The 14,306-nt window shown below is 42.8% G+C and overlaps 1 protein-coding gene across 2 annotated transcripts in view; it reads right to left on the bottom strand.

Annotated features, from left to right (window-relative positions):
- The window catches only part of LOC126184717 (L-threonine ammonia-lyase), a 205,740-nt gene that overhangs the window by 70,002 nt on the left and 121,432 nt on the right, over positions 1-14,306 (bottom strand). For both annotated transcript variants that reach the window (XM_049927240.1, XM_049927241.1), the window contains one exon: positions 13,301-13,371. In XM_049927240.1, coding sequence (XP_049783197.1) covers positions 13,301-13,371 — 71 coding nt within the window. The remainder of the gene's footprint in view (positions 1-13,300; positions 13,372-14,306) is intronic.

Here is a 14,306-nt window from a genome sequence, read left to right as displayed (position 1 = left end):
AAGTGCAAACAATGCTATGCTGATGCTTTTGTTAGAAACATGATCCTTGTGCATTCACTCGATGAGGGATTTAGGAACAACTTGCTGAAACTCAATGACCCATCTTGGTTGGCCTGCCTTCTGCTCATTCAAGCATTTGAACAGACAATGTAATCCCCAGTGGCCTCAGTGGCCCATCAACCATGCAGGCAACCGGTCTCAACCTCAATCTTTGGGAAGAAAAGGTTCTCAGGTCACAACTACGTGTTACACAGAGAGTTAGAGCAGCTGGGTTTCTAGGAAGCTGTGTTTTATCAGGACATTTAGTCCACAAGCATAACATGCAAGTTGTGGGGGTTGCCGATGTGCTGGCTTGCAGGATAGCATCTTCTGGAGCCTCAGCATCCTTGTAGGACAGCAGTAACACAAGGCTGATTCCATGGGGAACTCTGACAGCCACCACCGTAAGAAGTGGAGCTCCCTCTGCCCACAGGAGTTACCTCTGTCATGACCAGGATGTACAGCAAACATGGCACTACCTGCTTTTGCGGAATCATGTGCCAGCAAGTAGGCATGATATATCCATCTGCCCATGTAAAATTTAGGCCGCTGCACAGCCTCAGAAAGCCAGTTCTAGCCACTGCTTTAATCCAGACCATATGCCTTCACTGTGGCAACAAGCAGCCATCAGTCAGCAACAAGTCTTTGTCTATACGACTTGGTCTCTGTGGACTCAGGCACAAGGATCTGGTATCTGCCAGCCCATTAAACTTAGTATTTGTGATTAATGGAGAGCCATTCACTTATGGTTCAACAGTACTTCAAATTTTTGCTGATTCCACTCAAAAGTGAAGGTGGTCCACACTTGACAAGTAACTTCTAGATTTGTTGGTTTGCCACAAATTTGAGAGAGAGTTCATATAACTTCGGAATAGCTTTATGTTCTTTATTCAGACAATTAGTAAATCAGTGGACTTTCCATGAAGCTATGCTTCTATGTTTGTTAAAATAACTTGATATTTTTTTATGTCTACCTGGAAACCTTTTTGTTTTGCCTGTAGAGGCCACTTACAGGTACCACACTGGTTAATTCTGTGATATTTTTTCATGAATATTGGTATGTGCTTCTATCTTTAATGAAAGACTTGGCAAAAAAATTTTGGCAGTGAAATAAATGCATTAGTCCTGCCACAAATGAGCTATCAGCAGCATTACAACTGAATGTTTGTGTCTCTCAAGTAGTCTTCCATTTTCTTCCTTAGTCAGAGGAAAAATCAAATTATTGCCATATAAAATATTAGAAAATGTTTTGTGCTTCTGAATTTTCAGTTTTTGGTTAAATACTCAAATTCACAATGACAGCAGATTATTCAGAGCAGATCAGTCACAGTAACTGCCAAAGTTTTCCATTACGTGTTTGCTACATATGAGGCAACAAGCAATCAACACACAAAATAGAAACTGTTTTAGTTTAATGAAAATTGGACATATGCATAGTCAAAAGTAATCACTGGTCCCACATCATAGATGGAGAAGGACACTTACCTCTGGATTATAAAGTAGCTTGTGTGACTATATCAACCAGAGAGGAAGGGGTGGTGTATTAATGAGTCATGAGAGATGGCACAGTATTTGGAAGGAGCAGACCTAAAATTCCAATCCAGTGATCCTGATATGCATTTTGCTTGGTTACCCAAAATCACTTCAAACAAATGTTACTGTGGACCTTTCGATCAGAACATGGTACATTCCTTCGCCTATCCCCTTCCATCTAATCTAACGCTCCATCCACTTGGATGAGCCCAGATCTTGAGCTGTTTTGTGAGGAAGGTTGTACGTAGAAAATGACCAAAGGCTAGCCCAATAATTGTACTAAAAACGTTTAAGGTATCGCCTCCTGTTGATAACAGGAGAAAGCCAGTGGGCTTTGCCTTTCCTACTCATGCAGCAGTCTCTGTTGCGGTCAGGGCATCCATAGACAGGAAAGAAGAGGCTGTTGATGGTAGTGGCAGTGGTAGTGTTAGTTGTATGATAGCCCCTCTTAACGAAATAAGCTCACCAGATAAAAAAATCAGTTACCCCTAGAGAAATCATTACAAGCATCATTTAATACCATGCAGCTCTGCCCCTGGACTTGATAACCATCTGGGTTTGGTTAGAACAAGAACACAAAAGTTTGCAGGTACTGTACATTGAATCCAGGTTAAGCCAGTTGCTGAGGATTTGATTGTGGAATTCCATTGCGGGGATGCTGATGTCAGTGTTTTACCCGTTGTTCCAATACGTCCTACAAATTTTGTGTTGGGTTCAAGGAAGGTGATTTTGCAGGTGAATCAAGATGTATCATGGTGGGGATGTGTTCAGAAAACCAGTCACATATTCTTTCTGCCTGATTAACTTAACTGTTACCATCTTTTTGTCTCTGTGTGAGCAATGGCCTCTTGCGATGCGAATGTCTCCAGAAGTTAATTGTGTGTAGTTTCCGTCGCAATGTTCTCTCGCTCACAGGTGGGGATGAGCCTTCATTCATTGCCTGCAGCAGTTCCTATGAGATTTGGAAGCGATTTTGATTCACAAGCTCTGAAACGCGTCTCCGGATCCTCTCAGTTGGGATCTTTTTCCTATCACAATTCTGATGTTGTGTTTCGTGGCCACGTGTGTTAAACCACTGCTTTAGAAACACTGACCAGCCCACTGTGAAACACCAACAAATCCAGCAACTGTACACACCGTATGGTGTTGGCATGGCCAAACACGACTGCCCCTTTTTGACACTCTGTCACGTCCTTATATTTACCTATGTTTATGAATTATGTCTGCCTGAAACATGAATGTCTCACTGATCGCTACTTCCTTATGCTCACATAGAGGCAGTGCGAGTGCCAGTGAACATGTGACTCAGTCGCTGTGCCATCTGTGATGGCTTAACAATTCGTGTGTGTGTGCACACAGAGGTGACTAATTTTGTGTCCGGTGGACTTACTATCAAGGATGGGGGGGGGGGGGGGGGGCAGAGATATGAACCAAATATGCACTTGATGTGTATTCTGGGGGGAACTTTTATCAGTTGGAAGAGGTCATCCAGGGAGCAACTGAGAGCGCAAGTTGCAGCCAGCTACAGATCGTCACTCACATTGTCATCAACAATGTCTGTCACTTGTATTCTGAGGCCAGTCTTAACTTTCTATGGTGACTGACAGAAGTGTTGAAGGCTCTGGTCTGGAGATGAGTGGAGGATCTGACGCAGACACTACACCACATCTGTCACGACATCGGCTGTAGATTTCATGATCTATGATACACAGCTGAAACTAGTAAAGTTGCCTTTTATAGGTCAGGTGTGCATTGTACACCAGAAACTGCAACTTGTGTGGCACAGTATGTGTGAAAATCGTGGTTTTTTGACGAATCTCTGAGATAAAAAAAGCATTAAATAGACCAGTTATTTCAACAGACGGGACAGACGAAGTTAGAAATATGGAGAGAGAGAATCTCAAAATATCGATTGTTAACAGCCAGAGTATTTGCAGTAAAGTGCAGAACTCATGTCTCTCGCAGAATGTTGTCGACCCCACAACATAACACGAACTGAGAGTTAGCTGAAACCCAAAATAGAGAGTATGGAAATTTTTGACAACACATATCGGAAGGATAGATTGGACTCTTCAAGAGAAAGTTTGTTTATAGTGATGAGCAAAACATTACGTGTAGCGCAGCCCACAATAAATCCGACTGGAAATTAATGTGAGCAACAGTAACCAGGGCCGCTAGACTCAAGTTCCCGACCACTAGACTTAGAGTTATTCAGTGGTAGACTAAAGTCGACAGCATGTAAATACCCCGAGTATAAGATAGCAGTTAGTGGTGACTTCAACCTGCTCAGTATCAACAGGGAAAACTACGCTTATGTTATCGGCAGTAAGGACAAACAGTCTAGTGCAGTGATACTGAAAACTTCGTCCGAGAGCTTCCACAAACACCGTTCTACACCTCGTATAGGCTATAGCTACAAACAGACCTCATCTTCTCGAGAGTGTCACCAATGGGGGGGATTAGTGACCATGATGTCATTACAGTAACAATGGTCACCGAAGGTAAAAATGTCATCAGGAGAGCTGGCAGAGTATTTGTTTGGCCGAAACGGTACTCATTATCAGCTTCTTTAAAGAATGAACTGAGAACATTTAGTTCCGATCTTGTAAACGGAGAACAGTTCTGGTGAAAGCTGAAACACGTTATAAACCGTGGTCTTGATTAGTTCGTTCCACATAAAGTAATAAAAGGCCTCAAAGACCGATCCTGTTTCAATAGTACCATTCGTAGAACGTTGCGAAAATAAACAACAAAACTCTCTCTGCAATAGACTACAGGGAAACTTAGAGGAAAGTTATCAGCAACTCGAGCATCAGTAAGAAAGGCCAGATCCCGGCGAAAGGATTATCAGAAAATTCTAGGAAGTTACATTCAAACGTAAAATCAATTAGGGGATCTAAACCTTCCATTCAGTCTCTCGTAGATCCGTCTGGTGTCGAAAATGAAGACAACAGACAACTGACCGTTGCAGAGACTTACAAATGAGAGGTATCGATATTAGCGTCCTCAGTACTGAAAAACAGTAGACTACTTAAAACGAACAAGGCACCAGGTCTTGGCGGAATTCCAGCTGAATGTTGTATTGAATATACCGTGGAAACAGCTCCTTCCCTAGTTCATATTATCGAGCATCACCAGCGGACGATTAATTGTGTGCGACGAAGAGAGCGCTAGTCACTCCTGTTTACAAAAAAGATAAAAGATCGGATGGTCCGAATTGCAGGCCAATTATCGCTGACGTCCGTCTGATGTAGGATATTAGATGATATTCCAATCTCAAACATTTTGAAGTTTCTGGAGGTAAAGATGCTTCTCTCAAAGAACAAACACTGATTCAAAAAATCACTCGTCTGAAACAGCTTGCTTTATTCACACAAAAATTTTGAACACAATGGATGCAGGTGCACAGGTAGATTCGGTCTTCCTACAATTCCCAGCGCCTTCGACACAATACCACATCATCGGCAACTAAGCAAGATACGAGCATACTATTTCCGCAAATATGTGACTGGCTTCGGGAATATCCGACTGAAAACCTGGTTCGGACGACTGTAAGAAAACGGAGAAGAATTTGATCAAAATTTCGCTTGATTTAATGAACAGCAGCTCTCTTTCAATGTGGATAAATCTAAGATAATGCCTGCTGCAACGAGAAAGAAGCCTACAGTATCTAATTACGAGATTAGTGGTGGACATTTTGAGCATGTCACATCGTATGACCAGTTAGGGGTAATACTAAGAAGCGACATCAGATGGAGCGAATCAGTATTAGGGAAGGCGAATGGAAGACAGATTTGTTGGAACGATTGTGGGAAAATTAAATACCTCTGTAAAGGCAACCACATACAAGCCGTTATTGCGATCAGTTGGAGAGTATTGTTCAAACGAGTTGAGTTCTTATTACATAGGCAAGACAACAGACATCTAAGGAATTCAGAAACGTAACAGCTCTGTGTATCCCATACGAAAGTGTAACAGAAGGGGTCACAGAACTTAAATGGGAATCCTTGGAAGAAAGATGAAGTAGTTCTCACGAATCTCTGTTAGGTAAAATTAGATAACCTCTTTTCTAAGGGTGTGTGATTATTATGCTCCCAACAATGTATATCTCGCATTCACACCATGGGAATAAGATAAGAAAGGCGAGGACACATACAGAAGCATTTAGTAATTTTTTACTCTCTCAGTACGTGAATGGAATAGGAAAGAAAGTCGATAATATTTGTACGATGTACCATCTGCCATGCACTATACAGTAGCTTGTGTAGTATAAACACTAGTATGTGCGAAACTACGGGACGAAAATAACTTCCACATGATGGGCCTGTTCCAAATAATACAGCTCGATGAAACTTGGACCATAAATAGAAAGAACTCCACAGCATAGTACAGAAAGTAACTGAAAGACATGTGCAATGAGGGGAAGAGAAATGATGCTTTTATTCAAAGACAATAATTACACTGAAGAGATTGCGATTTGTGATGTTCCTCTGGACACAAGGTTGGTAAGGAGTTCTTACGGAAGGGCGTTTCATTCCTCCACCGACGTGGTTCACAGTTTCTGGATGTCGTCGGTGCATGTGGACGTACCACCAGACGTTTCCCAAACGCATCCCGCACGTGCTCGATGGGATTTAAGTCCGGGGAACGAGCAGGCCAGTCCATTCGCTGAATATCCTCTTGTACAAAGAGCTCCTCCACCTGCACTATTCGAAGCGGTCCCATATTGTCATCCGTAAGAATGTCATCAGGGTCGAATGCACCCCTGAAAAGACGCACATGGGGAAGGTGTACAGTGTCACAATAACGTTTACGGGTGAGTCTGCAGCGTTCAAAGATTTGGAGGTCAGTACGCCCATGCAAGATTATGCCTACCCACACCACAACATCTGGACTGCCGAAACGATCGTGATCGACAATGTTAGTGGGTGCATTGAGTGTTACCACCTATCGCTGTATGAGGGTCGTCCGGCATTGTTCGACAGTTGGTCCAGGTGTTATGGTGTAGGAAGGCATAATGTTGCATGGGCATGCTGACCTCACAATCTTTGAACACGGTACACTCTCCAGGATAACAGTGTTTGTCACCATTGATTGTGTACCGTTGAGGTACCCCCTGAGCGTTAGATGTAACAGGGAAAATATCGACATTAGATGGCTCTGAGCACTATGGGACTTAACATCTATGGTCATCAGTCCCCTAGAACTTAGAACTACTTAAACCTAACTAACCTAAGGACATCACACAACACCCAGTCATCACGAGGCAGAGAAAATCCCTCACCCCGCCGGGAATCGAACCCGGGAACCCGGGCGTGGGAAGCGAGAACGCTACCGCACGACCACGAGCTGCGGACCGACATTAGATGGTTTTGGAATTTTAACAAACCCTAACGTAGGCTTATATTCATAATTAACAATGATACTTCCAGTACGAGCATCCGCATCTACTTCCAAAATACATGATTGTACACACTTCCACCCCAGTTATGTAAACCTATTTCTTTTGTACTTGACACAAATGCATAGTAGTATTTTAGATTAATAGGTTGCCTAAATTGATGAGCAGGTACTGTAGTTAAAAAGGCATCCTCATTATTTTGATATCCATACCATGCTTTCCAAATCGTAGGAAAATCACGTTTATGATCTATATTAGTAGTCTCCATGGGAGCTGAAGACCCAGATGTAGTAGTAATTACTCGTGAAAATGCAGTATTTATGATTACTCCTTTAGCTGAAATTCCTGTTGATCGGCCATTTTTGTATATGACACCATCCGAATTTGATTTATTGCCACATGGTAGTAGAATTGTTCATTGCTCTGCAAAAGTAATTGCTCGAAATCCTAGAATTGCTTTCCCAACAAACTCGAGTGAAACGGAACTCGCAAAAATTGGCTCTGAGCACTATGGGACTTAACTTCTGAGGTCATCAGTCGCCTAGAACTTAGAACTAATTAAACCTAACTAACCTAAGGACATCACACACATCCATGCCCGACGCAGGATTCGAACCTGCGACCGTAGCGGTCGCTCGGCTCCAGACTGTAGCGCCTAGAACCGCACGGCTACTCCGGCCGGCCGGAACTCGCAACTTTAAATCAAAATAAGAATATGATTACTAGTGTGGGTATTAATTTAAAAATACCTGGTGTTAATGTAAAGCCTTCTGCAATTATATGATATGAAAAGGCATAGAACCTTTTTCGCTGTAGTTGGACGATTGCACCCTTTTCCTGTAGAGATTGGCTGGCGCTTGCTATGAGGCCATTTACATGCTGCATAATCGTTGAATCCCGTTCCGCACTGATCATTAATTCCATTTCTTTGCCCTTCCAGTACATTGAGGGATCCTTCGAAGAAACTTTCCCATTGTACAATTTCATATGAACTAGGTAATCTCCTATTGGATCCTCTAAGCCATACTTGTCCCCCACTTGGCCGTTTTTGCAAGAAGAGATATAGCAAAATATTGAGCCAGTCGATATCGGACATGGCTGCGATGGCCCTACTCTTTCCCCATGCGCGTCTTTTCAGCTGTGCATTCTGCCCTGACTTCATTTTTACGGATGACAATGCGCGACCACATCAGTCTGTTTAGTTGAAGGAGCCCTGGAACGAGAGGATATTCGGCGAACGGACCGGCCTGTCCGTTCCCCCGACTTATATCTCATCCCCTTTCAAAAGAACCCCTTACCAATCTGCCTGCCAGCATGGGAGCAGAGTATGCATTGTCGTCCATGGTGATCACATACCGTATTAAAAACCATGTCCTGCCTCTTTAATGTCTAGGAGACGATTATAAATTGAGATGACTTAAGTGTAACCAGTGTCTTTCAATAAAAGTGCCATTATGTTCGTCTAATTTCTTATTTCTATCTATTACCTTATGTACTATGCAGTAGCAATTCTTTGTATGTATGGTTCAAGTCTCAATGAGCTATGTTACTTGAAAGTTACACAATTGCGAAAGTTACTTTCGTCCTGAAGTTTTGCACATCAGTGTATGTGGATGTGGATGTAGACTAGATCTCAACGTCACCTGACAATTTCACTTTTATTACGGAAAATAGACAACACAAAGAAGTTTAAGCGTCTTCGTCGATGCAGAGGTGATTAATGAGGAGCACCAGATTGGAAAGGATGGGAAAATGCCCAGCTGTGGTAAGTTCAAGGAACCATTGCAGCCGGCTGCGGTGGCCGTGCGGTTCTAGCGCTGCAGTCCGGAACCGTGAGGCTGCTACGGTCGCAGGTTCGAATCCTGCCTCGGGCATGGGTGTGTGTGGTGTCCTTAGGTTAGTTAGGTTTAAGTAGTTCTAAGTTCTAGGGGACTTATGACCTAAGATGTTGAGTCCCATAGTGCTCAGAGCCATTTGAACCATTTTTTTTTTTAACCATTGCAGTGTTCGCCGGCAGTGGTTTAGAAAGTTAAAAGGTCGTAAACTAAGTCGACAGGATGAAAATCTGGGCTCCGCTACTTCCAAATGTGAGTCCAAAACGAATAAATGCAACGCCACTTAGTTCGACCCATAAGCCAGTATCCTGCACCTCAGATTACAGTTTGGATACGGTATATTTGCCTACGTCGTGAAAAAAAAAGCTGAAGGTCATTCCAGTTTCTTTGCCCTCATGTGTGTAAACCCGAAAAATTTCGCTACTGTAAAAGAAGTGTTAGGAAGAAGTAGAAAGGCAATGACGTAATTTGGAAGTCTCAAATCGGAAATACAAATAAGCCCACATGGAGTTTGATAGGGACACACGATAGCTAGGTCTTTTAACGCACCAAAGTTGAGTATACTGCTACCACATTAGTGTTGTATAAAACTAGCACATCCAATTAAAAACGTTGCAATCAAACTTCTCATCTGCGCGTAGCAGACAGTTGCGTTGGAGGAAGGCGTAAGGTTACGATACTATTAACAAACCTCCAAAATCAGTGGAACGAGTCAGGACAAAGTAGCGCGCTACTGTCAAACTGCAGTAGGTCCATGAGGCAACATTGCTAAGGTGGTTTGTATTCTGAATGTGTGAGGAAATAGCTGTGGTAGCCAACTTGATATTGTAAAGCGGCAGAATAAATGAAGGTCAATTTCCCACCTTACATAAGAGTTTTATACATCGTAACGGGAAGGTGAATATGACACCTAACTTACTTTGGCGGTAATGAGCAGATTTGCCTATAAGTATGTAATGCAAAAGGGATGACACTCAGTCGACGGTATTAAGACAGCGCTCCTACATAATGCATGTCAATGAACAGAAGGTGAAACAAGCAGCGAGAGGAAAAGTTTTGTGTGGAAGCGAGTGCGGGGAGAAGCAGACACTGCAACATGGAAAGCACCACAAAAAGCTCTTAGAGAGCGTACCCTGGCGGGAGTCAGCGACTGGACAGGTGACGCATACTGGAGAGCAAGTAATGGGCCACCAGAAGTAGGACAGAAAGAAGCTTTAGAAAACTGCGTTTCGGAATTCCAAATGGATACGAACAAAACCAGTGACACAGCTGATCACGTGAACAGAAAATGGTACACATGTGATGTACGCATGTAACTTTTAGGCGTCTGGAGCGGGCACAAAACGTCCGACTGGCGAAAATGAACTAGGAAGGAGTAAAGTGCCGAGATTTCGACGCAGTTCAATGGTAGGGCCCCTGCGATTGGCGGAGAGGGTTTCCACAAAATAAGAGGAACGCTCCTATTGTTCTAAAAAAGCCGTGACGTGGAGAACGAAGGAACCCAGGTGGCGAAACAGTTCATCTACGGGAAAGACAAGAGCGAAATTATTGAGGACTCTTCTCTGAACTGGCGTCAAGTAAAGAACAGGGCACATAACGCTCTGTACGACGCAGAGGAGAAATTTGTGTGAACACTGCGTTCACTGCGACTGACATTCAGCTAGATATTAGCTGAAGCATCGTTGAGCTCCAACTGTGGAGAAACGAACCAGCCAGTCTAAGAAAAACTGGAATTGGATTTTCATCACAGATGAATTCGGAATCCGTGATGGTCGACATGAAGAAGGTCATTCTGTTCGAGATACCTCATTACGTTTGAGCTCAGAATATGTTATAAGAGTCTACAACGCATGGATATAAATGATTTTAGACAGTAGCAATGTGGATCATTTCTGTTATCCTTCTTGTGGATGGATGTGGCCTGCACTTTCTGCCAACTTCTGGGCACCGATTTTGATCGAGAGATCTACAGTATATTATGGTCAAAAAGAAGGCTAAATAGCCATATATATTGCATAAAATCGCATAAGTATTCCATAGGGCACTGGAGCCTTGTTCAGTTTTGGCGATTTTGTGTGTTTCTCAAAGCCACTGTTACTAATATCTGTATTATTCATCTTTGCAGTGCTGTAAGGATTAAACTGAGGCAGTAATCCTGGATCTTCTTTGTAAAGCATCATTTGAAAACGGGGCTCGACATTTCTATTTTTGTTTTGCCGCCTTCAATTTCTGTTAGCGTCTGGACACTAACTTTGGTGCCACTGAGAGTCTTTGCAAGTGACCAAAGGGATTTTTGGGATGTCATTTGATAATATTCTGCTACTATAGTAGTTGAAGGCTTCACGCATTACCTCTCGGCTCTTGACTAATTGCCACTGAAGACATTAAGAGTTGTTTGCATCAATTAATGCTCCCAGTGTCCTATTGTTACCCTCATATGAGTGATTGGTTAGTCCACAGACCACTTTAAAAGTAAAATCCGCCTGTGTAGGGGCTTCGACGTCAATAAAAAATTATCTCGGATGTTAGTGATTTCCACAAAACGTGTGTCCCAACGCTTCAATCGACTGCCTCTGTGTACAACAGCAACGACGCTACCAAGCGCCACATACGCAAGGCTGTGTGCCTCGCCTGCTCGAGAGTATAGGTACAAACTAGAGGTGCGAGTAGAGGACAGTGAAACAAGCAAATAATCCTAAGAAGCAGGTCCAGAACGAACGGTTTTCCCGATACGATGTATTTCCACGGAATACATGAACATGTTACAACATAGTCCTCGAAGAATCAGACTGCAGATATGCACCTGAGGACAAACACGTTACGACAAGTGTTCCACACGACCACTGTTCATGTGAAGGCCGGCTTCAGCACGTCTTTTCATCGATGCACGGATACATTCAAAAATCCCAGGCGTGTTCCCAATGCAATGACAACCATCCACTATGCGTTCCCGTAGTTCATCGCCACACACAAAAAAATTCAACAGGTTCAAGCCAGGGGACCTGGGAGGCCATGGTATTGGCTAGCCAATACCGATACACTTGTTGTCGAAGATTCGTGTCACGTATTTCCAAACAGCCACATGGAAGTGTACCACTTATGTATCCCTTCACAACTGGGAATATCATGCAAATAGTCCAATAGGCTTGTGTTGCAGGAAATGTAGGTATACACGACCAGTAACTCATGTAGTTAGGAAATGTGGCCCTGTCAATGTTGCTGCTTCAAGGACACTCTCCACTTCACACCAACGCATTCATCTTACCATCAGCGATGTGCCAACTGGGAAGCTGCAGCATAAGTGTAGCCTCAGACTTGACAATCTTGCAATATTGTATAAGTATGACTGGACTTGTGTGTATCTCGTAGACGGGAAACCATTTGTTTCTGGACCTGTGTTTACTAGGACTGTTCTCTTGTTTCATTGTCCTCCACTCACCACTTTCGTCTGCACCCATAATAGTCAAACCATACAAGGGCTCAGCAAAATAACGTTACCACCCGTCCCCTCAATGCCCAAATAAACTGTGTGACAACACAATAAACCACCTATGATGTAACGGAGCGCAGAGCTCTTTCACTGTTCCATCTACGCTCTTCTAGCCTTGGACTAAAAATATATTTAAAAGGTTACAGCCAGTTGGTTGTCTGCTTGCCGCACTAGGGTTATCAAACAATGAGCGGAGATGTCTACCAGTTGACGACATTCGCTGTAGTTGGACTTCGTGTGGACCTCTGCTACTGAGTCTGGTTGTGTACTGACTAGTTACTTGGCTCGGCTCACAGACTTGAATTAGCTCCTCATCTACACGCCTCGCAACAGCACTTTGTCACATAATGAATTATTCTGGCCACATAACTTGTATATTCCGAGATTTAATAAACAGCAAATTATTGCCAACACAGATCTGTAGGTGCCATATTTTAGTAAGTAATTCTTATGTACGCTGTGTACCACTGTCTCACAAACTCTTTCTCGATGCTTTACAGGGACCTAGGTCGAGAATTGGTCTTTGTGTATTCCCAGGCTGGCTACTACACCGTGTCGTACGGCCAGTAGATTCTGACGCGAAATTGAGCCAAGTATGTGTACAGCTGACGCTTTTCGCCAGCATCACTGTCACACAGTGAATGAAGACTCTGTTTTATCACCTTTCATATGCTTATACAATGGAGATGCGAACCTGCCTGCCGTTCTGGCGTCTGTGCGGACGTAAAAACCTGTCAACTGAGAATTACACGACCTATGGTTGCTGTGTGGGGACGTACAAGAGGAGTGCCAAAACAAGTAAATACGTTGACTGTTCATTGTTGACGCATGTTACGACCCAAAGTACGACACATAACTGAGGTGCATCGTAACAAAATTTGCAACCAAAGCATACTGACGTTATAAGCGAACTGACGTTTTCCCACGACCTCATGCGTGGTCACACCAGCTCCCCGGAGCTCTACCGATAGAACAGTTATCGACTTATACCTCATACAATACCTGCCAGTATATTGCAGGAAGTCCTTCTTCAAGTAAATTTCCATACCAGTGACCTGTGACAAATGAGATTTCTGAAAAGAAGACAAATGAAATCATATTAATGCTTTCCACATAGTACCACAAAACATAAAGCAAGCCATTCAAGCTTATAATTATGTAATAATATCACAATAAAAATACCTTATATTTTAGTGCACAGTACTAGAGTGCTTGTTAGTAAATCTTCAAATTTAACAACTTATTACATAACACACATATACAATGCTACCCAGAAATCCAAGTTAATCTGTAACCAGAGTAATTCTCTTGTCCTTTCTAATTAAGGGGGACAAATATCGGGAATACAGCAGCAAATCTACGAAACTTTTGATAAGCCATATAAAACGATCCACGTACGCAAAATCCTACGCGAAACTGCTTTTCTATCATTCCAGAAGTCTTCAACAAATCTTTTTAAGCCAGAGATACCTCTTTTGTTCAACATGCTGTAGACAGCACGGCCATAACAAGCAGAGCAACAATTCAGTTTTGACAGGAATGAAGTAAACGACTGGCCGGCGCGTTGTCAGAGGGACAATTCTAACATTCGTGGTGTATAAACAAATGAAGATTAAGATTTGATGTTATTAGTGATTAAGAGCAAGCTATCAGTGGGTGAAGATGATGAAGAAAATGAGCTGTGCATTCTTTAAGGAAACAGCCTGACAGTAACAAAATGATTTCAGGAAAATCAAGAAAATCTAGGGAAAAGGGAGAACTAACCAACGCACACTGCTGATACGAGTTCATTGTCAATGTACCACTGTATCATCTCGCTCTGATCTATCATGAAGGAACTAGGTATTATTTGTGGACTGGAAAAACTGATATCTTGACTTACAGCGAAATCTATCTTCTCCCAATTGGGAATCCAGAATTCTCTCTGTTCCAATTCACTCGGTGCGCGAGAATGTGGTAGAAATAATTAGCGAATTAACAGAGAAGAATCCATTACCATATCACCATC

The sequence above is a fragment of the Schistocerca cancellata genome, chromosome 4 (genome assembly GCF_023864275.1).
Source record: "Schistocerca cancellata isolate TAMUIC-IGC-003103 chromosome 4, iqSchCanc2.1, whole genome shotgun sequence".
Lineage (NCBI taxonomy): Eukaryota > Metazoa > Arthropoda > Insecta > Orthoptera > Acrididae > Schistocerca > Schistocerca cancellata.
This window is presented reverse-complemented; position numbering and strand designations above follow the sequence as displayed.